The 27,674-nt window shown below is 49.8% G+C and overlaps 2 protein-coding genes and 1 pseudogene across 9 annotated transcripts in view; 2 read left to right on the forward strand and 1 right to left on the reverse strand.

Annotated features, from left to right (window-relative positions):
* The window catches only part of PSMF1 (proteasome inhibitor subunit 1), a 44,339-nt gene extending 35,922 nt beyond the window's left edge, over nucleotides 1-8,417 (forward strand). Inside the window, exons 5-7 of the mRNA XM_030826850.1 lie at nucleotides 4,217-4,270; nucleotides 5,409-5,567; nucleotides 6,119-8,417. Coding sequence (XP_030682710.1) covers nucleotides 4,217-4,270; nucleotides 5,409-5,567; nucleotides 6,119-6,170 — 265 coding nt within the window. The 3' untranslated portion in view covers nucleotides 6,171-8,417. The remainder of the gene's footprint in view (nucleotides 1-4,216; nucleotides 4,271-5,408; nucleotides 5,568-6,118) is intronic.
* On the forward strand, nucleotides 1,442-2,854 carry LOC115838061 (annotated as a pseudogene).
* Nucleotides 8,418-21,746: 13,329 nt separating the features above from the next.
* TMEM74B (transmembrane protein 74B) lies at nucleotides 21,747-27,284 on the reverse strand. Of its 8 annotated transcripts, none has more exons than XM_030826858.1 (3): nucleotides 26,590-26,606; nucleotides 26,354-26,468; nucleotides 21,747-22,763 (listed from the first exon to the last, which is right to left on the reverse strand). In XM_030826858.1, the coding sequence occupies exon 3, from the start codon at nucleotides 22,720-22,722 to the stop codon at nucleotides 22,024-22,026; it is 699 nt and encodes a 232-aa protein (XP_030682718.1). In that variant the 5' UTR covers nucleotides 22,723-22,763; nucleotides 26,354-26,468; nucleotides 26,590-26,606; the 3' UTR covers nucleotides 21,747-22,023. The 8 variants fall into 8 exon arrangements, with proteins under 8 accessions (XP_030682718.1, XP_030682715.1, XP_030682712.1 ...); XM_030826855.1 differs by lacking the exons at nucleotides 26,354-26,468; nucleotides 26,590-26,606 and adding exons at nucleotides 23,172-23,230; nucleotides 23,961-26,049; XM_030826852.1 differs by lacking the exons at nucleotides 26,354-26,468; nucleotides 26,590-26,606 and adding exons at nucleotides 23,172-23,230; nucleotides 23,912-26,049.
* Between the last annotated feature and the right edge of the window lie 390 nt (nucleotides 27,285-27,674).

Consider the following 27,674-nt stretch of genomic DNA (forward strand, 5'->3'; position numbering starts at 1 on the left):
CGTTGTGGTGCATTATAATCCTAGCTACTTAGGAGGCTGAGGCAGGAGAATTGCTTGAACCTGGCAGACAGAGGTTGCAGTGAGCTGAGATCGTGCCACTGTATTCCAGCCTGGGCAACAGAGTGAGACTCAGTCTCAAAAAAAAAAGAAAAAATAAGTACATGGGTTCTAAGTGTGTAAATAATGAGGTCATAGAAGTCTTCATGTGTTGAAGTGAGTCTTTGTTGAATATGAGCTGACTGAATATGTTGTTACAATTTCTAGTACCTTTTAAAAAATTTTTATATTTTTCCTTAATAGTAGAGATGGGGTCTCACTATGTTACCCAGGGTAGTCTCGAACTCCTGGACTCAAGCAGTCCTCCCACCTCGACCTCCCAAAGTGCTTGGATTACAGGCGTGAACCACTGCACTTGGCCTTTAGAGACATGGTTTTGCCATGTTGGTCAGGCTGGTCTCAAACTCCTGACCTCAAGTGATTTGCCCACCTCAGCCTCCCAAAGTGCTGGGATTACAGGCATGAGCCACCGTGCCCAGCCTGCAACTGCCTTTCTAGCCTTTCTTGTTCTCTTGTTTCTTCTCTCCTCCCCACATTTCATGGTCCAGAGAGAAAAATAGAGATGGTTGCATATTTCAGAGCAATCTTTATTCCCAAGCATTTTAACAGCCACAAGAAGCCCCCTATGTTTGCCACTCTGAGTGGGGGGTTGGGGGGGGGCACTTCATGGAGTCAGGTAAGGTACTTACTGCCCTCTGGCACCACCTGGTCTGCCTCTAGTTAGACAGAATGTTGGAGGCTGCTAGAAACTTTGACTGCTAGCTCCATGAACTGTGGCTTGAGAGCAGTAACATAGGTCAGGAAAAATTCCTTCCCTAGGAAGCTTGTCCATTTAAATCACAGTATTCTGCGATTCCAGCCCATCAGGTGGAACTGACTGGAGGAGCACCTACTTTTGGATTTTTTCCCAGTTCTCTAATTAATGGCTTCTTACCTGTAAGCTTAGATTAGCTGCTGTTTATAAGGCTTTCCCAAGGTCTGGCAGGAACCTGCCAGTGCCCCAGAACTGTCAGGTTTGTATTGCTTGCCAGGGCTCTGTGAAGATTCCAAAGCACATCTTTCAAAATACTAAATATTTGTGTTGTATTATATCCATATCCCTATCCATTACAGAAAAAACAGGAAAGTATAAAGAAAGCCCTCACCACCCAGGAGTAACTGTCACTGTTTACACTCTCAGTACGCTTTTTTCTGGTTGTAATTATACATGCCACCACCACTACCCTGCATACACACATTTTTCACAGTTGATTTCCCTAGGCTATTGATAACCCCCTTTCCCTTCGATACTTAACACTAGAGCATGAGCATTTTTCCACATCATATTTAAAACATTCTCAGAACATGGTTTTTATTGTTTCCATGGCTGCATTTAGGGACCTGCCATGACGTTCCTAACTGGTCTCCATTTAAGCTGATTGCAGTTTCCTTGATTAATATCTTTGTGAGTATATTTTAATTTAAATTCTTTATTCTTTATTTAAAATGAATACCTAGACATAAAATTATCCCATCAAAGAATATAGAGATATATAAGAGGGTCTCACTCACTACTGCCAGCCTGTGCTCCATGTCTTCCCGCCGCTCTGCCGCCCAGCTCCTCCACCGATCACAATGGAAGAAGAGATTGCCATACTCATCATTGACAGTGGCTCCAGTATGTGCAAAGCTTGTTTTGCTGGGGACGATGCCTCTGGAACCATGTTTCCCTCCACTGTCGGGTGCCCCCAACACCAGGGCATGATGGTGGGGATGGGCCAGAAGGACTTCTACCTGGGCGACAAGGCCCAGAGCAAGCACAGCATCCTGACGCTGAAGTACCCCTTCGAGCACAAGATCATCACCAACTGGGAAGACATGGAGAAGATCTGGCACCACACCCTACAACAAGCTGCATGTGTTCCTGGAGGAGCACCTGGTGCTGCTGACTGAGGGCCCCGTGAACCCCAAGGCCGACAGAGAAAAGATGGCTCAGATCATGTTTGAGACCTTCAATACCCTGGACATGTACGGCAGTCCAGGCCATACTTCTATGCCTGTGGGCGCACCACTGGCATTGTCATGGATTCTGGAGACAGAGTTACACACACGGTGTCCATCTATGAGGGCTATGCCCTCCCCATGCCATCCTGCATCTGGACCTGGCTGGCCAGGACCTGACCACCTCATGAAGATTCTCACAGAGTACGACTACAGCTTCCCTACCACGGCCAAGCGGAAGATCGTGTGTGACATCAAGGAGAAGCAGTGCTACGTTGCCCTGGACTTTGAGCAGGAGATGGCCACCGCCACGTCATCCTCCTCCCTGGAGAAAAGCTACAAATTACCTGACAGCCAGGTGATCACCATTGGCAACATGCAGTTCCAGTGTTTGGAGGCGTTGTTCCAGCCCTTCTTCCTGGGTGTGGAATTTTGCAGCATCCATGAGACCACCTTCAGCTCCATCATAAGGTGTGATGTGGACATCCACAAGGACCTGTATGCCAACACGGTGCTGGCCAGTGGCACCACCATGTACCCAAGTATCTCCAACAGGATGCAGAAAGAAATCACTGCCCTGGTGCCAGCACAAGGAAGATCAAGATCATCGTGCTCCCAGAGCGCAAGTACTCCGTGTGGATCGGCAGCTCCATCCTGGCCTCATTGTCCACCTTCCAGCAGATGTGGATTAGCAAGCAGGAGTATGACAAGTTGGGCCCCTCCATGTCCACCGCAAATGATTCTAAATGAACTACAAGCAGATGTGTAGCATTTGCTGCATAGGGTAATTCAGATGTGTAAATTTGCCCCTGACAAATGTATACACCTCACGCCAGCCTCACAAAACTGGAATAAGCTTTTGGAAAGAATTTTGTCCTTGAAGCTTGTGTCTGATATCAGCAGTGGATTGTAGACTTTGTTGCTGATTTTGACCTTGTATTCAAGTTAACTGTTCTCTTGGTATTTGTTTAATACTCTGTACATATCTTTAATTTCAACCCTTAAGTACATGTGGTTTGGTCACTTCATGGCTGAGGTGAAGAACATGCTTGTGGAAGACAAGTCTATGGCTTGGTGGGTCTGTGTGGCCAGCAGTCTCCCACTGGTGCAGGGTATTAATGTATCAGGGCTGAGTATTCTGGGATTTCTCTAGAGGCTGGCAAGGGCTCCTGAACCAGTTGTCATTTCTGTCTTGCCTGTAGGACCCAGTTTCCTTTCTTAGCTGATGTTTTCCTGCCAGAACACCATGGGCTGTTACTTGCCTTGAGTTGGAAGCGGTTTGCATTTATACCTGTAAATTTATTCATCCTTTTCATTTATGTAAGGTTTTTTTGGTATGCAATTCTTGAGTCTTTAAGAGATGACAACAAATTTTGTTTTTTTTACTGTTATGTGAGAACATTAGGCCTAGCAGCACATCATTGTGTAAGAAAAAATAAAAGTGCTGCCATTTAAAATATATATATATAAGACTTTTGAAGGACTATGTATTTTTGTGTCTGTCTATATCTGTATATATTACAGAGATAATATAGAATTACTCTCCAGAAAGCATGCAGTCATTTATGTGCTTTCTAGCTCATGCATTCTCCATGAAGGCAGAAATCGGCTATTAGGGTTGGGGGCAGTCCTAGAGATTACAGTGGTTTGTGGTCCTCCTGCAGGTACAGTGCATAAACAGATACACAGTACATCTATAGTACTAAAATTTTATACAGGGGCTATATTGACAAAAAGGTTGAGAAGCACTGTTCTAGCTGTATGTGACTCCATACATCTGTCTCCACCCTGGAAGCTGTTAAATCTTAGCTTTGGGATTTTGGTTTTGGGTTCAAGAATAATATTTTTCTGACGTAAAACTTCTTGGTTCATTATACAAAGTTGAAGAAACTGAGAAAGATATGAATAAAATTTATCTGGAGGTTACCAATACTAATATTTTGAAACATTAATACTTAATATTTTAATCTATGTTTTTAGGTTTGTGTTCCGCCCTTCTTACATAATTGTCATTGTAAGATTATCATTGTTCATCTGAGCCAAGGACCACCCTGAAATATCCCTTGTGTTATGGTCTCATGCAGGGGTTTCCCATGCCTGCGAGTGTGTTTGTGATCCCACATGTATCAGGTGCCTGGCTGCTTTGGGACTTGCAGTAATTGTCTCTTGTTTGTTTCAGGTGTGATCCCCTGGGCCCGTTTGCTGTCGGGGGAGAAGACTTAGACCCTTTTGGGTGAGTACTGCTGGGGAGGTGGCAGCAACACAACTTGCTCTTGTGGCTTTTCAGTCCCAGCTCATCTTCTAATTTTAGAGTTTTCGGTCAGTCTCTTCCTTTGGGGTGGAGGAGGCATTTGTTGCTGAGCGGCTAAGAAAGCACTGCCACATACGCTGCCTCTCCACACCTAGAGCAGTGCAAGAGAGCGCTGAGTGTTGGCAGGGAGGTGAACAAGCCTAGCAGGCAGCTCTTCTGCCATTTCCCAGTCCCCCTGCCCACCCTAGTTTATCATATGTATAGTGAAGAGCACATGGTGGGCCTTAGGGCAGCTCAGGGCTATTCAGAGGTTGCCCCACTTGATAAAGAGAGTCTCTGAGCCCCATTAGACTCTGGATGGTTCTTAGGCATCCAACAAAGTTACTACAGCCTCTGCTATCCACTGTCTTCTCTGAATGATTCCAACTAGATTTTAACCTCTGCTGTAAAGTGACCCCAACTTCAGCATCTCATTTGTAGACAGTGGGGATATCACTTAAATCTGCAGTGCAGCTAAAGCAGTGACCTCAAAATTTGGGGAACCGTCAGCTCATTCATCCTAGTTTAAGCACATGAGGCCAGGTCAGTGGAACTCCATAAGGGACAGATGCTGTCAGGAGCCAGACTTAGGCAATCTACAGGCAATCAGAAATTGCCCTGAGGCCCTTAAGGGAAAGAGAAAAAAAACCAACATCACGAAGTACCTCAATGCTATTATTGGTCCTTAAACCTAAAGTAGCACCCTGCAGAACCTTGTGAGTGCATTGTAGTTGACCTTGGCAAGTTCTGGCTCTTGGTCTTGATCAAGTTGGCCCTCTTGAGTATATGATATGGCAGGGATCTCAATTTTGAGGAGCCCTACAGAACCAAAAGCACTGTGCAGAAGAACCAACCCCTGCAGAGCCAGAAGTACTCAGCTGTGAGGTATGCTGTTCATATAGGCTTTGTGTTGTTGCCCTTGCCCACTTTCTGCTGGCTCTCAGGCAGCCATCCACATGTCTGCTTGGGCCATCCAGAGTAGACATCCCAGCCATTTCTTGGTCCATTGTCACCTCCCTCGCCTTTTCTCCAGGGGCAGTCCTTGCCACACCTGCTTACCTAACTTTTCTTCTTGCCTCAGACATCGGAGAGGTGGCATGATTGTGGATCCCCTGAGATCTGGCTTCCCAAGAGCACTTATTGACCCTTCCTCAGGCCTCCCGAACCGACTTCCTCCAGGCGCTGTGCCCCCAGGAGCTCGCTTTGACCCCTTTGGACCCATTGGGACCAGCCCACCCGGGTATGTAGTCACTCAGGTATGCTGAGAAGTAGGACCTGATGGCAGCTTGGCTCAGTGTGGCAGCAATGAAGGTTTCTAGCCCCAGGCACAGAGCTGCCGCTGCCTTCACCTGTTGCTGCCAGGAGAGTGGAGCCTCCTCCAGGGCCCTGCCTGATTTCTCCCTGGAGCCTTCTAGGAGCTCCCTATCCCTCAGTGCCTCTCTTTCCCCAGCTCCACTCTGGGGAGGACTCAAAGTAGGAGGAACGAACCATTCTTGAAAGTTAAGTATGTGTCAGAAACTCAGTGGATCCTTTCTTCAGCAGTCTTGGGTAGATAGTGGTATCTACACTTTATAGATGCAGAAAATAGGCCCTGAAAGATTAGGTAACTTATACCAAGTGGGGGAGTCAGGATTCAAACCCAGGTTGTCTGGCTCTTGAGTGCATGTTTTTAAATTCCTCACACCACCACATCATTTTGAAGGGCAGGCTCCCTCAGTGCAGGGTCATGTCTGCCCATATTCCCCTGGTGTCTCCATCACTCCAACTCATCAGCCCCTCTTTCCATTCCAGACCTAGCCCAGACCATCTCCCCCCGCCGGGCTACGATGACATGTACCTGTGAAGGCCTCAAGAATGTAACATCCCAGGCTTCCCTCCACTCTCCTGGAGCTGCCACCGCTGTCCCCATCAGCAACCATGTTCTTGTAGTCTGGGGGCAAGGGATTCTGCTCATGTGTTTGCAGACTGGCTGGGATAGCCTCCCCACCCCTTATCAGAGCCAAGACACCTGCTGCAGCTCTCCACCTAGCTGCAGATAGCTCCCAAAGAGAAATCAGTGTGTCTCTTTCACCACCAGCTCCTCCCCTTTCACCACCAGCTCCTCTCCACTTCCCAAGGGAGACTCCGGCAACCTCCAGCAACATATATCCTCGACCAGATGCAGTGCTATAAGAACAGAACGCATTTCGGATGTTATTATTAAGAACCAAATGTCAATACAGACTTCATGTTGCCGGTTTCCTACTTTTCTTTTTACATTAATGCATAGCTGCTTCCATTTATGAGACTTTAGAGTTTGAGTTTCTGTAGGGCTGAATGACTCTTTTTCCTGCCCAGGGCCCATTCTTGCTTCTCAGGCACCTTCCGTTCATTAATTGCCATTGCTCCTGACATCACTAAGATGGGTCCCCATCTGGCTGCATGAATGGAAATGAGTGACTGGAAATCCCATAGGCCACAAGAATGACTTTCACAAGGGCAGGGACATTGTGGAAAGACTGCATCATTCTGATGAGGCAAAATCCTCCAGCTATCCCTGTCTGGGCCAGTGTTGTAGGTCCATCTATGCATGGGCAGCAGTAGTCAAAAAGCCAGGGAAAAAACAGAGCAGACCTGAAGGCTAATCTTATTTTTGCCAATAACTTAGTGAATGACCCTAAGCAAGTCCCTTCTCCTCTTAGGGCCTTATGCCAAGCCTATGAAATTGGAGGTGGCTTTCCTGCTGTAAAGCATTTTGATGTCTCATTCTGTTTGGTAACCCCTATAAACTGGGGCAGAGGAAAAGAATGACGGTTCAAGGCCATACTTCCCTTGAACCTTGTATGGTTCTTGCCTAACTCTGTGGTTTTTGGACCCCATGGGGCCCAGACAAAGCACAGGAGCATGGGCTACATCTGAGTGTGGTGTTGAACTTCGGGAGGAACAGGGAGCCCTGTACCTTGTGTCCTGGCCCACTTGACCTTTGGTGTTCTCCGGATCCTTTTCAGCCCGAGGCCTGACAGACGCGGGCAGTGATGAGCCCTGTTCTGGAGTGGAAAGAGCACGATAGAGCACCAGGCTAAGAGGCACGAGATCAAGGCGGTAGTCACTTCCATTCTGCAGCTAGCATTTCAACCATATGTGGGTCCTTTCATTTCTCAGCTACCTGGATTCCTTCCCCTAAATTAGGACCTATTATTTACTTGTAGGTAAGCAAGCTACCATAGCTCTTCTGAGTATCTGCCGGGCTGTTTTCTATAGCCTCAGATTGCCTATCTGCTTACCCTGAGAACAGGTAGATGAAAACTGAACTGATGCCTAGGCCCAGGCTCAGTCTCAGATGGAAGCTGGGCCTGGGTGGGGAGGCTAGCATGCATGGCTCCCTGGGTATTTCTGTCAGTCCCCATGGCAAGCAGTGATTTAGTAAAAGACCCCAGAGTCAGGGAAGCCAACCACCTTGAAACCTTTAGAACATCTCTGCTTTGGAGAAAGACCCAGAGATCAGGCAGAGGTGCAGATTCAATCATTACTCATAACCTTCTTTGAGAGCTGGCAAATGGGAGGAGTGTTAGTCTTTGTTTTGGAATTGGACCATACTTGCAACCAAAAGGACTTAGAGCAGTTTGCTCGTAAAGACATCCTTTATTATAAAAGGAAGTATTTAAAGGATGATAGAGACCATCAGACAGAAGCAGGGAAGGTAGGTAACTTTTAGGACCTTGATGTGAGGAAAAGATAAAATTTAAACAATAAATTTGCCACTTAGATTTTCTAGTAGCCAAGGCCGAAAAGATAGTTGTATACAAAATTCTGTTTTCTGAGAACAAAATTGTGATTCACCTGCAGAATCGGCCATTTTTTTTGTGAGTTTCCTTGCATCAAGGACACTGAGAACACAGTCATTGTCTTAGGTGTTCTATGGGAGGAAGTGAATAGAGCCTTTAGGAACTTCCTGGTCAAGCTGATGGTGCTTATTTTGGTCTGGGCCACTTCCCTCTTTCCAGTCATGAGTAATCATCAAGCAGCAAGTTGGAATGTTTCAGGTGTATATTTTGTAGAACCCAAAAGATTGGAGCCTTAACAATAAACATCAGCACTAAGTGACCTGTTCCTCCTTTTTTAAATAACAGCTTTATTGAGATATAATTACATACCCATTTAAAGTATACAATTCAGTAGGTTTAGTATATTCACAGTGTTGCACATCCACCACCATTTCTAATTCCTGAACATTTTCACCACCTCAAAAAGAAACCACACACCCATTGGCATGACTCCCCCCATTCCCTTGCTCCCAGCCCCAGGCAGCCACTAATATCTGTCTCTAAAGATTTTTTTTTTTTTTCTGGACAGTTCTCATAAATGGAATCAGTATTACGGCCTTTTGTGTCTGGCTTCTTTCATTTCATGTGATGTTTTTAAGATTCATTCACACTGTAGCATGTATCCGTGGTATGGATATATCACATTTTGCTTATCCTTTTATCAGTTGATGGACAGTTGGGTTGTTTCTACAAAAAGGCTATTATGAATAATGCAGCCAAGAACATTTGTATACCAGTTTTTGAGTTTTCAGTTGTTTGAGTTTCAGATGTTTTCAGTTCATTTGGGTATATACCAAGGAGTGGAATTGCTGGTTCACATGGTAGCTCTATATTCTGCTTTGTGAGGAATTGCCAGACTGTTTTCCACAGAAGCTGTACCATTTTACATTTCCACTGGTAATTTATGAGGGTTCCAGTTTCCCCACATCCTCACCAACACTTGTTATTTTTCATGCTTATGGCCATCCTAGTTAGTGTGAAGTAGCATCTCATTGTGGTCTTCTCTTCCATTTTTTAAAAAAGAATTTTGACCTACACCAAGCAAAGCAGAGACCAGAGTCAGTCCCCCTTGGGGAGCAGTCTGTGGTTTTGATAATCACCACCTTGGGATGAACATGGCTGGTGAGCTGCAGAGGAGTTGATTTGATTTTTGGGGATGGTTCTAGGCTGGATGTGATACAGGGCAGTTTCTATCTCTAGAGAAAGTTCTCATGACCTTTTCAGGTCTAATGAGATTCACATCATCACTTTGGTTTGTTTTGAAATTTCTTTGTTTATCCAGTGAACTATGAGTAGAATAAAGATCTAGTTCTAAATTGTCTTTTGGTGGTGAAGTGCCATAGACCATTTCGGACCATTTCTATGATGTGCCAGCAGCCCCCACGTCACACCTCCTCTTCCTTGGCTTGTCTCTTCCCCAATTCTTAGAGTTAGCAGTGTTTCTTACTGCATTCATCTCCTCAGTCATAAGCGTCTGTCAACCTCCATTGTGAAGTCATGAGTCTCTTGAGACTGAAACTCCAAGAATGTATTGTGCTTACAGTGGAGATGGTGTTCCTGTGCTGGATGGTCAGTAGTTGTTGACATGTAGTTAGAAAATAGGTAGCAAGTTCCATGCAGCCTCACTCTTTGGAACCTAGTTTCTCCTATGGCCTCCCTTTCTACAGTTGTTAATAACATTCTATTAATGATCCATGCCTCTCTTCATAGGAGGAATATTAGAATCTGTGGAGCAGTTAGTATTCTTTGTCACCTAAATTTGTCTACTTCTGTACATTTCCAATAAGGTACCACCAGGGCAAGGGAAGATTCCCCACATGTATATCCCCAGCTGTTTCTGTCATAAAACTTGCCTGTGTATAAACCACTGTTGACTTTTTGCACCAATGGAGATATTCAAGGACAGACATCCAAGTCCCCAGCCCTTTATTGCCCTTGGGACACCACAAGCCACAGATACAGGCAGCTGCTGTGTGGCTCTGGAGTTCCCAATCCCCAGATTGTAGCAATGATCGAGTGATCCTGCTGCTCTCTGGACCTTAACCTTTTTGGTTACAAAAGGTAAATTTCTGTTTACTGCAGCTGAACCCCAGGACTAATGCGTCACTGCATTAACCCCAGGACACATGCACCAAGTCACTGCAGCCGTGCTTGGCCTTGAATCTGTCCTGGAGGGTGGGTCAAAAGGCATGGGTGGCAGATAGGATGGTAGGCAGTGAGGGGTGGCAAGGCCTAGCTGACTGAGGACAGACCCAGCAACAATGACAGGAGGTTTCAACACCACACAAGTGGCAGTGCCCATGGGAGGTGCAAAGTGGAAAGCCCAGCCCCTGCTTAGAGGAACATGAGGCTGATGGTGCAGTGCAATAGAGGACACTGGATGGCCATTTGAACAGCTGCGTTCCAGATGAGCCACCTAAGGTGAGTGTTGTGAGAGTCACAGTGGGTTTAGAGGGACAAGGTAGTGAGAGGATACTGCTGACGCATTAGTGCTGGGGTTCAGCTCCAGTAAACAGAAATTTACCTTTTGTAACCAAAAAGGTTAAGGTCCAGAGAGCAGCAGGATCACATGATCATTGCTACAATCTGGGGATTAGGAACTCCAGAGCCACACAGCAGCTGCCTGTATCTGCACCAAAAAGTGGATGTCCTTCACACCGCCATCTGGACACCACTCAGCTAGCTCATCCAAGTTCAAGGCTCAATTGAATGCATCTGGTTGTTGGAATCTACATGGCCTCTCAAATGGTACTGGCATGGAATATTGGGGAAATGTCTTTATTCCCTCTTCCCACCTTTCCTGGAAGGTGCACTGGGACAGAGGTCTAGTGAGCCAATCTTCTGTGTTGTCTACGCAATGGACCATGATATAAATGGGTACCACAGCCTTGCATGCCTGAGCCTAACCATCTCCTGAGATGCTTGCTCTAAGTACACATTAGTACATGCTGGGCCCTAATCTAGATCTCAAGGGAACAGCCTTCAGATCCATTTTTTACAAGTTCCTTTTGTGATTCATATGATCATGCAAGTTTGAGATCTGAGAAGGGAGGGGAAGACCTACATCCTTATTACTCAGACCACCAGCAACAGCAGCATCACCTGGGAACCTGTTACAAATGCAGAATCTCAAGCCCCACCTCAGACATTGAATGAGAATCTGCATTTTAACAAGTTCTCCATGAGATTTGTGTACACTTAAAGTGTGAGAAGCTCACGTGTACTATGTCTTTTTCTTTACATGAATATTGAGTACAAAGAATTGAGCCAGTCAGTCCTCTTGGTTACTGGCACATTATGATTAATGCATGCAAGGACTCTGAAGTTTTCTTTGATTTTACCCCCAGTATCCACTCCATTCCTTTGCCCCCATGGGTCACTTAGATGTGTTTCATGTATCTTTAAAAATGCAGCACTTTTATAGCATACATTATATCTTCAAATCATAACCATAATGAGGTGTTATCCCCATTTCCTATACCAGAAAAGGAAGGATTGGAAAGGTCCAGTAATTTGCTCAGGGTCAAGCAGGAGTCTCAGACTCAGTCAAGCGTGGTTACTCACAGCCCTCCCTTTGTCAGTGTGTGGCCTTCCTCATCCACAAAATGAGCATCACCTCTACCTGCAGGATTCTTGTAAGATCCAACCAAATAATGTGTCTTATTAACAGAGAGTTGGGGCTCGGTGGGTGCTTGCTGCAATTTTTACTGAAGTCATATCGGTAGATAAGGGTGGGACTCAAGGACAAGAGAGGAACCTTGGAATATCCCCCAGTGCAGGAAAGAAGCATTTATCAGGTGCACACAGTGTGCTAGGCTTCTCCTCATCGCATGTAGTACCCCTGACAACCCCAAGGTAAACACAGCTGGTGGCATTAGTTGAGATGCTGCACCTACCCCCTGGGGTGGCAGAATCGTGATTGGAACCCAGGTCAGTGCTCTTTTCAGTAGAACTGCTGTACCCAGACCTCACATCCTCTCTAGGTGAGGTGCATGGGTCCCTGGGCAAAACCCATTCCAGAAGCTGGGAAACCATGTCAGGACTTGCGTGAGAAAGGAGTGATGCTTCATAATCCCCAGGATGGTCTTAAGGCTCCTCAGTCAGTCCTATTTGCACAGCGTGCCTCATGCTCCTGAGTACTTCCACCTGCAGCCACAGTGCCCAGAGCACCTGGTTAGGAGGAGCATCTGAAACCACCCGCACAACCTCCATTCCACAGAGGAAGAAACAGGCTCAAGAAGCCCGTATGTGATGGGGAGCTCCTAACAGGCTTCCCTGGGCCACAGGAATGGGCTCGGGCTGTCTGCTGGACTCTGTCACCTGGCCCCATGTGCTCACCTCGGCTTTCTGAGTTTAGTAGGATGGCAGCTACTCTTCCCTACTGACAGGTGAAAAAGCTGGTCCACAGCTGTTGACTGACTTTCCCAAGGCCACACAGACCACAAATCCTGACTCCAAGTCCAGGGCATTTCCAGTAAGCACTGTCCAAATCAGTCATGGAGGTCCCTGGTGACAAAAATATGAGGGACCCCTTCTTTCCCCCTCCCAGTTCCCGCAGCTAGGCTGAATGTTAAGAGGAAGGTGCCATACAGGTTCAGCACCCTGGTCAGCGCCCAGCCTCCCTAAAGCTGCTGGAGGAGGCCTTTGGAGCCAGGTCAGGTCAGTGCCTGCTGCTTCCTCACCCAGGATGGCCCACTCTTGGGGACAGACAGGCATCCTGAGAGGAAGGGGCCTGGACTTAGGTGTCTTGCCACCCAATACAGAGCCCTGCCCTCTCCCTCTCCAGAAGGAAGCATGGGAGCAATTCCATCCTCTAGGTTTCTTGGTTCCCAGGACAGAAATTTGAGTGAGAAGCATATGAAGACAGGGATGGCCCAAGGGCCCTTGGCCATGGTGGCCTTGGACAAGTTTGGCTTTACCCATCTGTAAAATGTAGATAAGGATGGACCCACCTCCCCAAGATCCTGCCTATCTGTGAGAGTCCATGACTAAGTGGGCCATGGGCTGGACTGAGTTCAGTGCTCCCCCAACCCACCCTCCTCTCCCCCACAGAGCTTCCCAATTTACATGTAAACCTTGGGCATCAAAGTGACAGCTGATAGCCCAGGTTCGCCCACAAATGTGCTCTGACTGGAGTGCATGTTATTAAATTTGATAAGATGCATGATGGCAGCTATTAAATTTGAGTTTTGACTCTGTTCTTTACCAGTGGTGTGACCTTCGGCAAGTCACTTAACGTGGCTGTGCCAAAGCATCCTCATATGTAAAATGGAGGTAGTGATAGGACCCCTCTATAGGATTGTTGTGAGCTTTAAATGATCTAGTCCATGTAAAGACATAGATGAGGGCTTGGCACAGAGAGAACACTATTGTTTAAAAATAGGGTGACTTAATGTGTGTAATAAGTAACTGGTTCATTGCAGTGTACAAACATGAAGTGTTTTCTTTTTATTCAGCTGACCTCTGTCAAATACTCCTTTCTTATCTCAACATCTTGGGCCCAGCCAATAACTAACTGGGCACTTTGATTTTCAAACTCAGTCCAGCCCAGCTTAAACTTTCCACCTCCCAAACTTCCAAGAGGTGGTCTCTGGCTTCTTCTGAGCTCTTGCTCCTCCAATGTGGTGGGTGAGGGGGAGGAAGGGAGAAAAGTAAAGTCTCTTCACTGGCCGTGATGATGAGGATGGTGAGAGGAGATTTTGGTTTCTGTTTATTTGCTTTTTTAGGAAACAGAGTCTCTGTTGCCCAGGCTAGAGTGCAGTGGCATGGTCAAAGCTCACTGCAGCCTCAAACTCCTGGCCTCAAGTGATCCTCAAGATGGAGTCTTGCTATGTTGTCCAGGCTGGTCTTGAACTCCTGGCCTTATGTGATCCTTCCACCTCAGCCTCTGGAGTAGCTGAGATTACAGGCACAAGCCACTATGCCCAGCTACAGGTGGTCTTACTCTAATTCATACTAGGTTTTTGGGTTTGGTTTGGTTTGGTTTGATGCTGGGGTTTTCAGTAGACTACATGCATAATTTGGGAGTGGTGGTGAGTGCTTTGTCCTGGACCCTCAGAGAGGAGTGGGGATCTCTGTCCAATCTAAGAGGCTCACAGCCCATCTCTTTGACATATTGTACTGGGCTGCAGTCACTTGTGTCACCCACAGCTCAGCCTCCTCTCACCTCCTTGCATCAGTGCTTGGAGCCCCAGGAACACTGGGGTCCTTCCCCTACCTAGAAGGGCTTTGGGACACTGGGAGGGGAGATAGGACTGTCCCTCCTCCTCCCTGATCCCCAATACCACCATCCCTTCAAGTCAGCATGGGCTGTTCCCACGAGGGGCTTCCCACTTCAGGAATTCTCTGGTCAGAAATAGACCTCATCTCCATGTTCACAAACTCTTCTGAGCTCCAGAAGATACATTTCAAGCCCTCTCAAGAATACCCTCCTTACATTTTTCATCTGTTCAGTGCTGTATCTCCAAAACCTAGCACAGAGTGCTCAAATCTTTGTTGAAAGAATGAATAAAGGGTGCTTGGATGGGTAACACTCGAGTGGTCCGCAGGCCCTGCAGCTCAGCCCTGCAGCTGGGAGGCAGGCATCAGTCCCCTTCTTAAGTGATTTATTAAGTCCTGGGCAGGGGGAAGGGTGTGGAGGTCTGGTCCCAGCAAGTGGCATCTCATCGGACACTCCCTTGTCCTCAATCACCATTCTCAGGCAGCAGGATAATCCCTTTCAGCATTCTTTTACCCACACAAAGGTCCAGCAGTCCAGCTGCTCTTGAAAAATCAGGAGTTCTGGTAACCCTGAGCCCATCCACCACAGGGCAACAGCCAGCCAGAGTTGAAGCAGACCTCGCCTTTAATCCTGCCGCTGTCCACAGCCACCTGCTTAGTTTGTTAATGTCACCTGCCAAGCCCTGCAGGCATTTGCACTTGGGTCCCTGCTTTAATCTGATGAGAAAGGGTGGGGACTCTCAGGAGGAGAGTCAGCAGTAGTAACAACTCTCTTGTGGGTGCCTAACCCCCATGAGTGACTTCAGTAAAATGAAATGCGGACATGAAAAGGAATCAAAAATAGAGGAATAGGGAGAGATTGGAGGAAGGGAAGAAAGATGAGATGGGAGAGAAATGGCTTTGCTGAATGCCCTTGGCCCTAAGTCAGTACTGGCCCAGACACTGAGCCACCCGGGAAGAGGTTGGCATGGAAGCCGCCTTCTTCCTCTGCCCTCCCTGCTCCCCTGGGGCCAGCTTTCCTTCCACTTGCTAACCTCCCCCTCGGCCCAGGAGAGCAGCAGCCGCCACCTTGACCTTGGTGGCTCAGAGACCAAGTAGGGACAGGTTGTTGAGATGAAGTACCTGGAGCTTGAGGTCATGTCCTCTGGCTGCAGTGGGATTCCTGAGAGAAGGGCTGGGGGTACTGGAGTCCACAGTCCCATGGACGGGCCTCCCCAGCACCAGTGTCACCCCTAAAGTGCATGACATCAGAAGATTCTTCTTGCCACACACATCTGCAAGCGATTATAATGGCCGACAGTCACTTCTCTCCATGTGCTATACACTGTCTCTGAGAACTGATTCTTCATAATGGCCCTGTGACTTCAGTACTGTGGTTGTCCCCAGTCTATAGATGATGAAACACTGAGGCATGCCCTTCAGTATGCCTCATCTCCACACTCCAGCCCAGAATGCAGACCTCCCTCCCACCCCCTGCCACCCCCCTCCCCACCACCACCAATCCCCCTACCCACCACCACCAACCCCCCTACCCCCACCACCACCACAGTGCACGCCAGGCTGTGTAGGCCTCTGAGCCTCTGCTCATGCTGTTCCTCTGCCCTGAGTGCCTTTCCTTCTCTCCACTCTCTCTTCACACTGGATACTGCCTCATTGTTTAAAATTCCCATTAGACACACCCTTCTTTCCTGGAAGAAGGGTGACCCTTTCTGACCCCAGTTCAATCAGATCTCTCCTCCACACACACAGCCCACTGCGCATGCCCATCACAGCAGCAATCACACTGTCCTGTTTCCCCAGACAGCCTGTGACCAACTCAAGGGCAGGGTCTGTGTGTACCCTACAGCGCCTAGCTCAGGGAGGAATGCAGATTGTGTGTGAATGAATGAATGAATGAACACGAATAGCTGACATCAAGCAATTATGGGGTGCTGGGCGCCGTGCTAAGTGCTTTACAGGTATCATGTTATTTTCTGCTCACCACAGCCTTATGGGGAAGGCACTGTTATTAGCATTACCCTTTTACAGATGAGGAAACAGGCTAAGAGGCATTAAACAACAATCAAGCATCCAGGCAGTCAGACTCTCATCTGACTTACAGTCTCATTTGACGGACCATCCTCAGTGGACCTCCTCTGTAAGGGACCCTGCCTCTGACAAGCTCTCTGAGATTTGAGTAGGGAGAAAGCTCAGAATCACTTGGCCCTGTGGGAGGAGGAAGATGGTCATCCTGCAACCCTCTGCACCATTTAGGTGTCCTGGTTCTGTCCATCTGCTCATGGAACAGCTTGATCTAGAAGAGAAATAATGTGGCGAAGAGGGTTTTTGGGCCAAAGACAAGAAGATACCACAGGGCCAGGGTTGTTACTGTCTTTAGCCAGGATCTGGCCATTGGGACATTGGCTCCCCTCAAAGCGGTGGGGGGGGGTGGTTAGAAGCTTGGGGAGTCTCTTGGCTAAATCCTACCCATCTTCACTATGCTCTATCCCTAAGATATCCAACACCTGACCAGTAGATGCTAACATACCTCCACTGACAAGAAGCTCCTTACCACTCCAGCCCAGATCTCAGCAAGTTTCTCTTTCTCTAGCTGAAATGTACCTCCTGGGGAACATTCTCCAGGAGAGACCAGCAGGCCCAGATGGAGGGCCTCCTGATAGAACCTGACACAGAACCCCACCTCCTGTGGCTTCTTAATAATGCCTCCCTTCCTGCCTACCCCTGCCCCTTCAAAGCTCTCCAGACACAGAGTACCAAGCTCTCAACTTTGGAAAGCCCTCTGCTTGTGTTCTCTGATCCCTCAGCTTTCAGAGAAGGCAGAGTGGGAAGGTTTCCAATTTTCCTCTGGTAGACCAGAGAGATGGAGTAATTTGCCCAAAGGCCCACAGAGAGAAGGGGTGACCAACAGGACCTAGCTCTCCTGGTTTCCAGCCCAGGACCACACAGTCCCCTCCAGAAATGCCAGGACAGAAACCCTTCTGGACATCTCTCCCCATCCTGCTAAGGGCGGGGGAAGCAGGAAGAATACAGAGAAACCAGCCTCGTCTGGGGAGGAGAAACTTGATTGTTGCTGTGAGGTTGGCATTCTGGGAACTGCAAGGCCTATGGCTGGTGAAGAAACAGAAAATGTCAATCATCCAGAGAATGTCCTGGCTTGAAGCTGCTTTACAAGATAGGTGTCCTTGGCCTCTGGGCTAGGTCAGACAAGAGAAAGCTGTGTGTGTGTGTGTGTGTGTGTGTGTGTGTGTGTGTGTGTGTGTGTGTACGTGCATGCGCATGTGTGTGCTCATGCACATATGCACATGTGTATGTATAGACAGGTCCATTCAGTGAGGACATTTTAAAGAGAATCCCAGGGAAATTAATGCTTATTCTCAAGGAAGGGAGCAAAAATGGTGGAATCTCAGGCAGCTGGCATTTTGGGCTGGGAGATGCCTGAGGTAAGTGAGTAGATGTGATCATGGATACTGGGGTTCCAAAGGGCCAGGCCTGGGCACTCAAGGTCCTTGGATGGGAAGAATCCGGTTGGTTTATCTCACAGGCCCCTAAACACCCAGCAAATGTCTCCCAGGTTTAGCTGGAACCTGGGTATGTCCCAACAAGGTTGGGGGAGAAGGGTCTTCTGAGGGCGCCCCCTCTAACCCTTCCACATAAAGCCCTACCAAGGCCCAGGGAGAGGAAGGCAAATGGATTCCCAAGTTCCCAGCTGCAGGACCCAGTGACAAAATCAGCGCCTTTGAGGCATGTGATGCTTTGCACAACTGATCCTCACCCCTAGAGAGGGCTCCAGGCGTCTGGGAAGGAACCATGGGCCTCCTGGGTCCTGCATATGGCTCTGCAGCACTGGCAGGTATAAGAAGCTTTTGTTACATTTATTCATCCATTCATTCAACAGTGAGCACCTACTATGTGCCAAACATGTTTCTAACTCTGGGAGTACAGCAAGAACCAGTTAGACCAAAATTCCGGCTTTCATGGAGCTTGCAATCCAGTAGGGGAGGTCGTGGGTGGGAAAGACAAGTACAAGGCTCAGCCTGCTGGGTCATAATTAGTGATCAGAGAAAAATAAGGCAGCGAAGGAGAAAAGGGAATGAGGTGGGGTGGGGTACAAATGTAATATGGTGTTCAGCAAAGGCTTCACCGAGGAGGAGATATTTGAATAAAGCCCCTAAGGAGGTGAGGCAGTGGGCCTTGCAGATATTGAGGGGAAGCACTTTCCAGGCAGAGGAAACAGCATGTCTGAAGTCCCTGGGATGCGAGCGTGCCCAGTAAGGTTGAGGAATGGTCAAGAGGCAAGTGTGGCTGGGGTCAGTGAGCAAGGGGGTAAGGGGTGACAGATGAGGTCAGAGAAGCACAGGGTCCCAATTGCTTAGGGCCTTGTAAGCCACTGTGAGGGATGAACCCTGGTTTGGGAGTACCTGAAGCTTATGCAGTCCAGTGGGGCATCCTCAAGATAGATAAACCAATTCAGGGCCTTGGAAGGGGCTTGTGCTAGTGAGAGGCCCGGACACTGAAGCTTTGCCAGTCTTGCTATATATCTGCCACTGGTTGTGGTGAGAATTTTGGCTTTTGCCTGGAGAGGGAGCCATAGGAGAGTTTTGAGCAGAGGAGTGGCCTGACCTGACCACCCTCTGGCCCTCCTCTGGCTGCTGAGTGGTGGATGAACCTGGTGGTGGGGCAGGTAGGAGGGGAGGAGAAGGGGGTAAGAGAGAAAGCCAGAACACCAGTGAGCAACCCTGGACTGGCAGTCACAGCCGAGGGTGGACAGCAATCCAATTCTGAAAGTGGAGCTGACAAGATGCACTGATCTGGGATGTGAGGTGTGATAGAAGAAAGGCAGAAGGGTTGACCACAGCGTTTGAGGCCTAATCCAGCTATCCCCAGTTGAGGTGGGGAAGGAGAGCATCATCATTCCTGGACCTCATACTATGCAGTTCTCCATTTTATCTGTAATCTGCACCACCACCCTGAGGCAGAGCTTCCATTAATCCCACTTCACAGAGAAATCCTGACTCAGAGAGGTGGAGTAACTTGCCCAAGGTCACACAGCCAGTAAGTGGCAGAGCCTGGATTCCAACTTTAGTCTTACCAACTCCAAAATCGGTATCTGTTCTGATGCACCAGGAAAAGCAAGGTTTGGGGCCCTAGGAACAGGTTAGGTGGGAGAGGCAGTTCCTGGAGGAGAGGCACATTCCAGTAACCACAGAGGCCCCTGGGATGCCTGCAAAAAAGTTCTCAGCATCCTACTCCGTGTTCCTAATTACCTCCTTCTTAAACCTGTTTCTGATCCATCAGCTGGCAGATCTCAGCTGTAATCATGGGGAAATGTTTTTGTCATCTCTTAAGTTTTCTTAATTCACTGACAAGGTAATAACTGCCTCAGTCCATTATACACATTTTCTAAAGGAGTTTCAACATTAGAATGCAAAGCAGGCTTCTCTGGCTTAGAAAAACCTGAGATTCCTGGGATTTAATCATCAAACAGATTTAGCCCCTAAATCTGTTTGATGATTAACATCAAACATTTCATAAGAAAAAAACAAATGGCAGTGTGGCCAGCATGTCCAGGCCACCCAAATATGCCTGATTTCTCCCCTAAATAAACTCATTGCATTTTAACTGATATGAACTGATGGTCCCAGATACATTCACTCAACAGGTTTAGTATCCAAATGAGTCTGCCACCATCACAGTAATCCATATGGCTTGGTTGATATTTTTATTATTATCATTATGGATTGAAAAGCCTTAGCCCATGATTTGGGATGGCCCATCCTCTGTAGTTTACTTAGAACAGCTCATGCCACGTTCTGTGGCTGTGCCTACTTGGAGCCCGGGAGAAAGCGACACAACAGCGGAAGCCTAGGACTTGTGAATCTTTTACCATCTTGGAGCTTTGCTCTTTTCAAACCATACCCCTTCAGTACCACAACAAAAACCTGGGAAGCCAAGCTAAACAACCCTTGTCCCTTCCAGCCTTCCTCTAGCTCTCTGCTCTTGGTAAAACCTACCAGTAGGAGCAGATATTTGATCTGTCATAGAAGCTGTGACATTATACTCCCAGATGTTCAACTCACTGGACTGAAGGCTCAAGTTACAGCTAATCAGGGCCTCTCTACACTGCAGACCCCATGCCCCCCACCCTCCCACCCCCAAGAAACAGGATCCTCGGCCCATGTGGCCAACTGAGATGGAGTAAGTAGGACCTACATTGGGCAGAGGATTCACTAAAATGACTCCTGTAGGGTCTCTACACCAGTGGCTTAGAAGGCATGTGCTCTCTGGATACATATGTAACAAACCTGCACATTGTGCACATGTACCCTAAAACCTAAAGTATAATAATAAAAAAAAATAAAAAATAAAAAAAATAAAAAAAAGAAGGCATGTGCTCTCGAAGCCCTCTGGGGCCATTCAGACTGAAGGATGCCTCCCCACAGTCCTCAAACACCTGTATCTCCTTGCCCCAGGGCCTACTTCCTTTCCTTATCAAGAGTTTAAAGAAAGTCTGCAGGAACCTAGAAACATTTCATAAGAAAAAAACAAATGGCAATGTGGCCAGCGTGTCCAGGCCACCCAAATGTGCCTGATTTCTCCCCCAAATAAACTGTGGTTTCACTTTACTACTATATGGGGGAGATTAAGGTTACAAATTCAGCATAAAAATTTTTTTTCCTGCTATCCAAATAAAGTCAGGAGCAAGAGACATACTATGGAGGAGAAGGTGATCAAGGCCTGCATCATGCCCACAGAAATACAATAAAGCCCTCACCCTTTCCTGTATAAAAGATCCTTCTTGCCCAGAGAACTGGGTAATATTGTGCACTTGGCTTTGTAAAAATGTGTCACTGCAGGAAATTAGACCCCAAGACCAAAACCAGGCTGTAGCAAACTTTGAACTGAACCCAACCCCACCAGGGAGCTCTTTCCTGAGACCATGAGAGCTGCTGGCTGTGGTGGTCCCTGAGGTCAGGCCAGAAAATGGCAGGGAGAATGGTTAGTGCCTGGTGGATGCCTTCCTCCCCTGGAGGGGTGACCGGAGATACAGACTGGATTCCCATTCCCAGGGAAGAACTAGAGGGACCTGAGGGGTCATCCAGTCCAACCCCCTCACTTGAAGGCAGGGCAACTGAGGCCTGGTGAGGGTAGGATCAGAGTTTAGTCAGTGGGGGTACTGGGGGTCACTCTGGTGCTGACTTCTCCCCTCATCATGAAGCCACCTCCCACCTTAGATGGTCAGGGCTGAAAGGGACCCCTCCACGGCCAATCAACACCCTCCCTCAGCCGATAAGGACAGAAGAGGTCCCTCACTCCCCAAGGCATGAGGGAAGAGGATGGGCAACCTTTCAAACAGCTCCCAATCTTGAGAAATGCCAAGAAACCTCATCCTCCAAGAGCAGCGGTTTCCAAACTTTTATATTTTTAGCAGCAGAAGCCATCCTCCAAACAAAACCGTATGCAAAACCTCAGCTACAAAACAGATCAGTGGGCTGCTTGCCCGTGTGGGGCATGGGCTGGGCCCCGAGCTCTCCCTCCAGCACCCAGGACTTCTTCCACAAGGCCCTATGTGAGCTCAGTTTGAAACCCCAGGCCTTGGCAGGGGTTGTGCGGGCAGGAGTGGGGGTGGACTTTGTAGCACTGGAGCTAAAGCAGCCAGATAAGGTGGGCTAGTTCTTAAGACCTCTGGAGGGTGTGGCTAGTCTCTGAGACCTGGACAACTTCATTCTCCACCAGGGCCTGGCCCCCATCCCCATTGAGCTGTCTCATGCGTAGGTTAATGGAGCCGTAGGTCTTCCTGGAGCCCTTGCCGGGGACGAAGGTCCTCCGGCGGTACAGCTCGCCCTTGCACAGGGAGACCATGAGCAGCACCGACAAGAGCATGCCGCCCACCGTGAGCAGCCCAAGGCCTGCGATGATGCACTTGTCCAGGTGGGAGCCTAGGCGGGCGTAGTACATCTCTAGTCGTTCCATCTCCCGCGCTGTCACTGTGTCTGGATTGACTCGAGCCTCACGGGGGATGGCGTATGCTGTCACCACCAGAAGAATCCCACTCACCAGGAAAACGAGGGCGGAAACAAAGCCATAATCCACTGGGCGGCTCACGGGCTCCAGGGCTGGCCCCTCCTCTGAATGAAGGGACAGATCATCCCGCTGGGATCGGGGCAGTGAGGAGACACCCCCAGGAGGACTGGGTGAGCTGCCCAGTCTCGTGTTCCCAGGGTTCTGGAAATGGGTCTCGTGCTCCTCTGAGGAGAAGCAGGCATTCTCCACACCCTCCCTGGATGGGGCCACTGGGCCCAACGGAGCTGATCTCCTTGGGGCTTGGGGACCATTGCTCAGTGTCTTCAGTTCCAGACCAGGGGGAGATGCCATTGGGAAGGAGGGCCCCAGCTCATCCCTTGGCCCCTTGGCAGCTGGAAGAGAAAACAGAAAGTCAGTTGAATGTAGCAACCTCTCCCTGTTGTGGAGGACATCATACCAGTCCCCAAGCACATGAAGGTCAGGCACGATTCCCACTTGGGGGTGTCTGCCAGACAGAGGGGAAGACAGGGAGTAAGACAATGACAGAACAGTGCGATCCAGGCCCAGATCCCACTCCACCACCAGCTGGGGTATGGCTGTGGGCAATTCACTAATCCTGTCTGGCTTCAGTTTCCCTACCTATAAAATACTACTACTACTACCCTCTAGTTCGCAAAGCTGGAGTAGGATTGAGATAACCTATACAAAGTACTCAGAACACTGAGTGCTCAGTGTTAGCGATGAGTTCCTATTATAATGGAGGGAATGTAGATAGCGTGAATGTCAGGCTCAAATCCCACCTTCACCACTTGAGCTCGGGCAAGTGATGTGACCGCTCCAGATTCGGTCTTCTTCTTATCTGTAAAATGGTAATGAATAAAATGCCTCCCTCATAAGTTTGTTGAGAGGATTTAATAAAATAGTGCATGCAAGACCCTGGCCAGTGCAATGCATGGACCTTGTTGTATGAGGGAAGGATGACAGAGGGGTGGAGGAGGGGGTAGAAATGCAGAAGTTGTTGTGGGAACAGAGGAAGGGAAGTTTCTGGGAGTTGGTGGCATTTGAGCCAGATCTCAGAAGATGAATTGGATATTTCCCAGCAATGGAAGGTGATGAGGGCATTCTGGAAAGGGGAACAGACAGCCTCAGAGGCCAGCTGGGGCCGGCTCACAGAGGACTCTGAAAGCCAGGCCAAGGAGCCCGAGAGCCATGCAGAGCTGAGGAGCTGGAGCAGGAAGTGCTGACATCTGCCTCGGCTTCAGAAGAAAGGAGGACTGATGGGATGGGAGGGGGCAAAGTGGAGGATGGGGGTCCAGCAAGGAAGCCAGCAGGTTGGGGACAGCGTGGCTAAAAGGGCCAAGAGGAAGGGGCAGATGGGAGAGCCGTGACTAGGTCAAAGCCAAATGCCTCTATGTAAACAGAAGGGTGGGGACCTGGACTAGGACCACAGGAGGGGAACCAGGAGGGAGAGGCGAGGAGAGGGACACTCTCTGTGCTGCAAGAGGAGTTACCCCACCCAAGAACCTGAACACACACCTACCCAGACACAGACAGCACATGTGCATTCCCGTTCAAGGATACTGACTTACAGCCCGGGGACCATATTTGGCTGATAGAAGTTTTGCTTTGTTTTCTTCCTGGCCTGTTCATTTGTTTTTGGTGAATTAGTTGCAAATGTATAAAAAGCAAAAGATTTTAGATTTTACATTTTAAATGTTGGATTCCTGGCTTCTCCTGCAAAATGAAAGAATCTGGCCACCTTAGGCCCCCGTTCCCTTGTAACACTCACCTGGAGTTGGCAATCGGTGCTCTTAGGCAGATCGAGCCTCTCCCCGACAGGTCCCACCTCAGCCCCCTTCCCTGCCTGGCATGTGTCATTCCTAATCCGCAGCAGAACTGCATCATTCCTTGTATACACTGATGGCCTGAGGGCACATACACTCAGAGCCCTAGGCACACAAGTCCATGGGCTACAGAGATCACCAGGTGCAGAGTGGCTCACATGCTCCAGTGTGTCTACGCACACATACATGCACACACAACACCACACACACGATTCTCTGCATTCTCATGCCGGAGTTTATTCTCCAGCGCACTGTGGTTCGTTCTGTGTGTGTGTGTGTGTGTGTGTGTGTTTCTGTGTGTGTGTGTGTGTGTCTGTGTAAATATGAGCAAATGAAGTGAGGATGAATGGAATGAACGAATGAATGAAACTCAAAGAGCCTCAGTGCAGGAAGACATGTTTTTCAATCTTTCTGACCTTCTTGTCAATATGGACTAGCATCAGACACCTTCTCTTAGCACATATAGGGCCTTTCATGAGAGTATAAAGCTCTTTTCCCTTTACAACCCATTTCTATCACTACGTCTCTCTTTCCAGAGTCTCAATTTAGTAAATGTTTACCAAGCACCTACTAGCTGTTGAGCCGTGTACCCGACACTTCATGCAGGAGTATCTCATATCACCCTCATCAGCCCCACGATCCGGAATTACTGTCTCCATTTCATAAAACACGGCCAAGATCCCATGGCATGTATGGAAGGGTGGGGGACAGGAGTTGAATGCAGATTCCCTAAGAATTATTATCACGTACAAACCTGCAAACTCAAACCCCTATGCTGGTGGCATCACTCCACCAGCCTTCCCTGGCTCTGCATCCCTCACTCATAGACTCTTCATTTTATCCAGCTGTTTAACAGCAACCGTGAGCACCTTGAGAGCAGGGATAAGTTTGAATTCCATCTGGGTCCCCAGCCTGCGCCCAGACTGCTTTTACTTTCCAGGGAATAGACAGAAAAAAGAGATGTGTTTGTTGGTTGGCTTTTTACTCTTAGCACCAAAAACATTTTCCTGAGTGCCCAGCCACAAACAGGGACCAGCAGTGGGTGCCACATGGGTGCTCAGAAGTGGCCCCCAACCACACCCTCAGCACCTTCCACCCAACTCAGCTCCTGGAGTGGCCCAGGAACCCCTTCCCCAGACATGACATATTGATGCCTCCACACCCTGGAAGAAATCTGGAGCTCCCAAATTCTGGGAGCAGAGCTCTCCTTCATGCTGCACGAACCCAAAACTTTTTTCTTAGGATGCCACAGTGAGAGGGCAGAGAAAAACGAGGATTCCTCTCACCCAGAGTTAGGACATCTCTCTGTTTCATGCACAGGTTCAGAGATACTCACCAGTTACACAAAGGCCGTGCCCAATTACCCTAACATAAGCAGAAACACACCAACTGACACAGCTGCTCCTGCCCACCATTCACACCCCACGACCCCACCACTTACTCTCTAATTTCATCTGCAGTCAGACAGGTCCTGAAAGGAACACTCCAGTTGACACTCACTCCCCCAGCAGCTGTTCCCACAGCAGTACCCACAGACACCCAGAAGCCATGTAATGTGACCCTCAGATCTTCGGGCCACACGAGTACCCATACCTGGAAGGGGGCAGGACTGGTCACACGCACGCGCGCGTACACACACACACACACACACACACACTTAAGTGCTCCTGGGAGTAAGATCCAAGCCAGATCCACCAAGACCCGCAGGGGCCCAATACCCCACCCACCGCGCGCACTGACACCCGGAGAGAGGGACGCACAGCGGCTGTGGATAAAGCTTCACAAAACCCAATCGATAGACACACGCACGAGTTGTACACAAAGCCTTGGAGCGCGCAGATACGCACACGCAGGTCCACGCTGTTGTACCCAAAGTTGCGCGCAGAAAGCCCCAGCCGGCTGCCCACCGCGCCCGCTCCCGCCGGCCCGCAGTCCACACCCCCTGCTCCTGCCCTTGACCACAGACGCGGGACGGGGCAGGCCGAATCGGACCAGGCGGAGGCCCGGGGAGGCCGGGTCCTCTGGTCGCATGTCCTTCGGCGGGCCGCGAGGTCAGGCTAGCTGTCCTTCGCCGCCACTCCCCGCCCCCGGCCCTCGGCCTCCTGCCGCCCCCAGCAGTTCCCTCTCCGCGTGCGTACCTGTGCCGGGCCTCCCCCCCTGCCTCCCCACGCTGGGGCGAAGGGCGCCCGGCCGCCGGCGGGCGAGGGTGCGTCCTCTCCGGTGCCCGTCCGCCTTCCTGCAGCCGGCGTCCGCCTGCGGGGGTCTCTCCTGAGGCGCAGCCCGGAGGGCGCGGGCCTGGCCGCCACTGCCTCGCCCTCCCGGTCTCCCGCCCCCTTCCTGGCCCGGCCCGGAGCCACTGCCGAGGCGCACGTACCTGCTCGCGCCGTGCGGAGCTGTACGGCGGCGGTGGCGGCCGCTGGGCCGGGGGTGGGGGATCCAGGGACAGAGGGACAGGAGAAGGGGCGGGGGCCCGGGATCGCCGAGCGCCGCGGAGCGAGCTCCGCCCGCGGCCGGCGAGGGCGCCCGGAGAGTTAGCACGGAGAGGGACGGGAAGGCGGGTGATGGGCTGGGGTGAGGGTGCGGGGGCTCCAATCCATCGTCCTCCCCTCCCCTCCAGGCAGATCTGGATCGCCAGCGCCTGGGATTAGGGAACTGGGGCTGCGAGCCCGCGGTCCCCGGGCGTAGGGGCGGGGCGGGCGGGGGGTTGCTGAAGAAGACCCCTCCCCCGCCGCCTGCCTCTCCACACCACTGGAGAGCCCCTATTGCGCCAAGCCCAGGTGCCTCCCCCCTCCTCACCCTCACTCTTCCACTTCCCCTTCCCCCCACCCCACACACAGCCCCCAGGTAGGACCCCGGGTCCTCTCTGAGGTCCTTAGGTCGGGACGGTCTCCTCAGGCGCTTGCGGCTCCATGGCTCAAGGGCGCCACCTGAAGGCTGCAAGAAAGAATCTGACGATCCCCCTCCCCCTTTTCGCTGCAATTTTTTCTCCCTGGGACAGTGGAGTGCTCCGCCCAAGAGGGGTGTTCTCTTGGGGGCATTGCCAATGGCCAAACACACCCTCACCCTCCAAGGCCCAGCTGTGGGGCCTCTTCTGGAACCCCTCCCTGGGCAGACACCCACTCACCCCAGGGGCCCCTCCATCTGGGCTCTCCTTTTGCCTGCACTGTTTGCTCTTATCTCTGACTTTAAGGGTCAGCCTTCTCCATCGGATTGGCAGCTCCTGGAGAACAGGACCCAGTCTGATCGCCTAGAACGACCTAGGTGAGTGGGGGTGAACAGGCTATGAATAGGGGTGACTTTCACTTCTTTCCTCTACAGGGCCTGAGTTAAGATGAGTCCAGTGAAGTGCCTAGAGTACCAAATTCATGGAGACATTTCCTCTTTGGGGAACACACGCCAACCCCAAAGAAAGGTTTGGTCTGAATCGTGCAGGTTCCGGGAAGACACGGTGACCAGCTG

The sequence above is a fragment of the Nomascus leucogenys genome, chromosome 13 (genome assembly GCF_006542625.1).
Source record: "Nomascus leucogenys isolate Asia chromosome 13, Asia_NLE_v1, whole genome shotgun sequence".
NCBI classification, from domain to species: Eukaryota; Metazoa; Chordata; class Mammalia; order Primates; family Hylobatidae; genus Nomascus; species Nomascus leucogenys.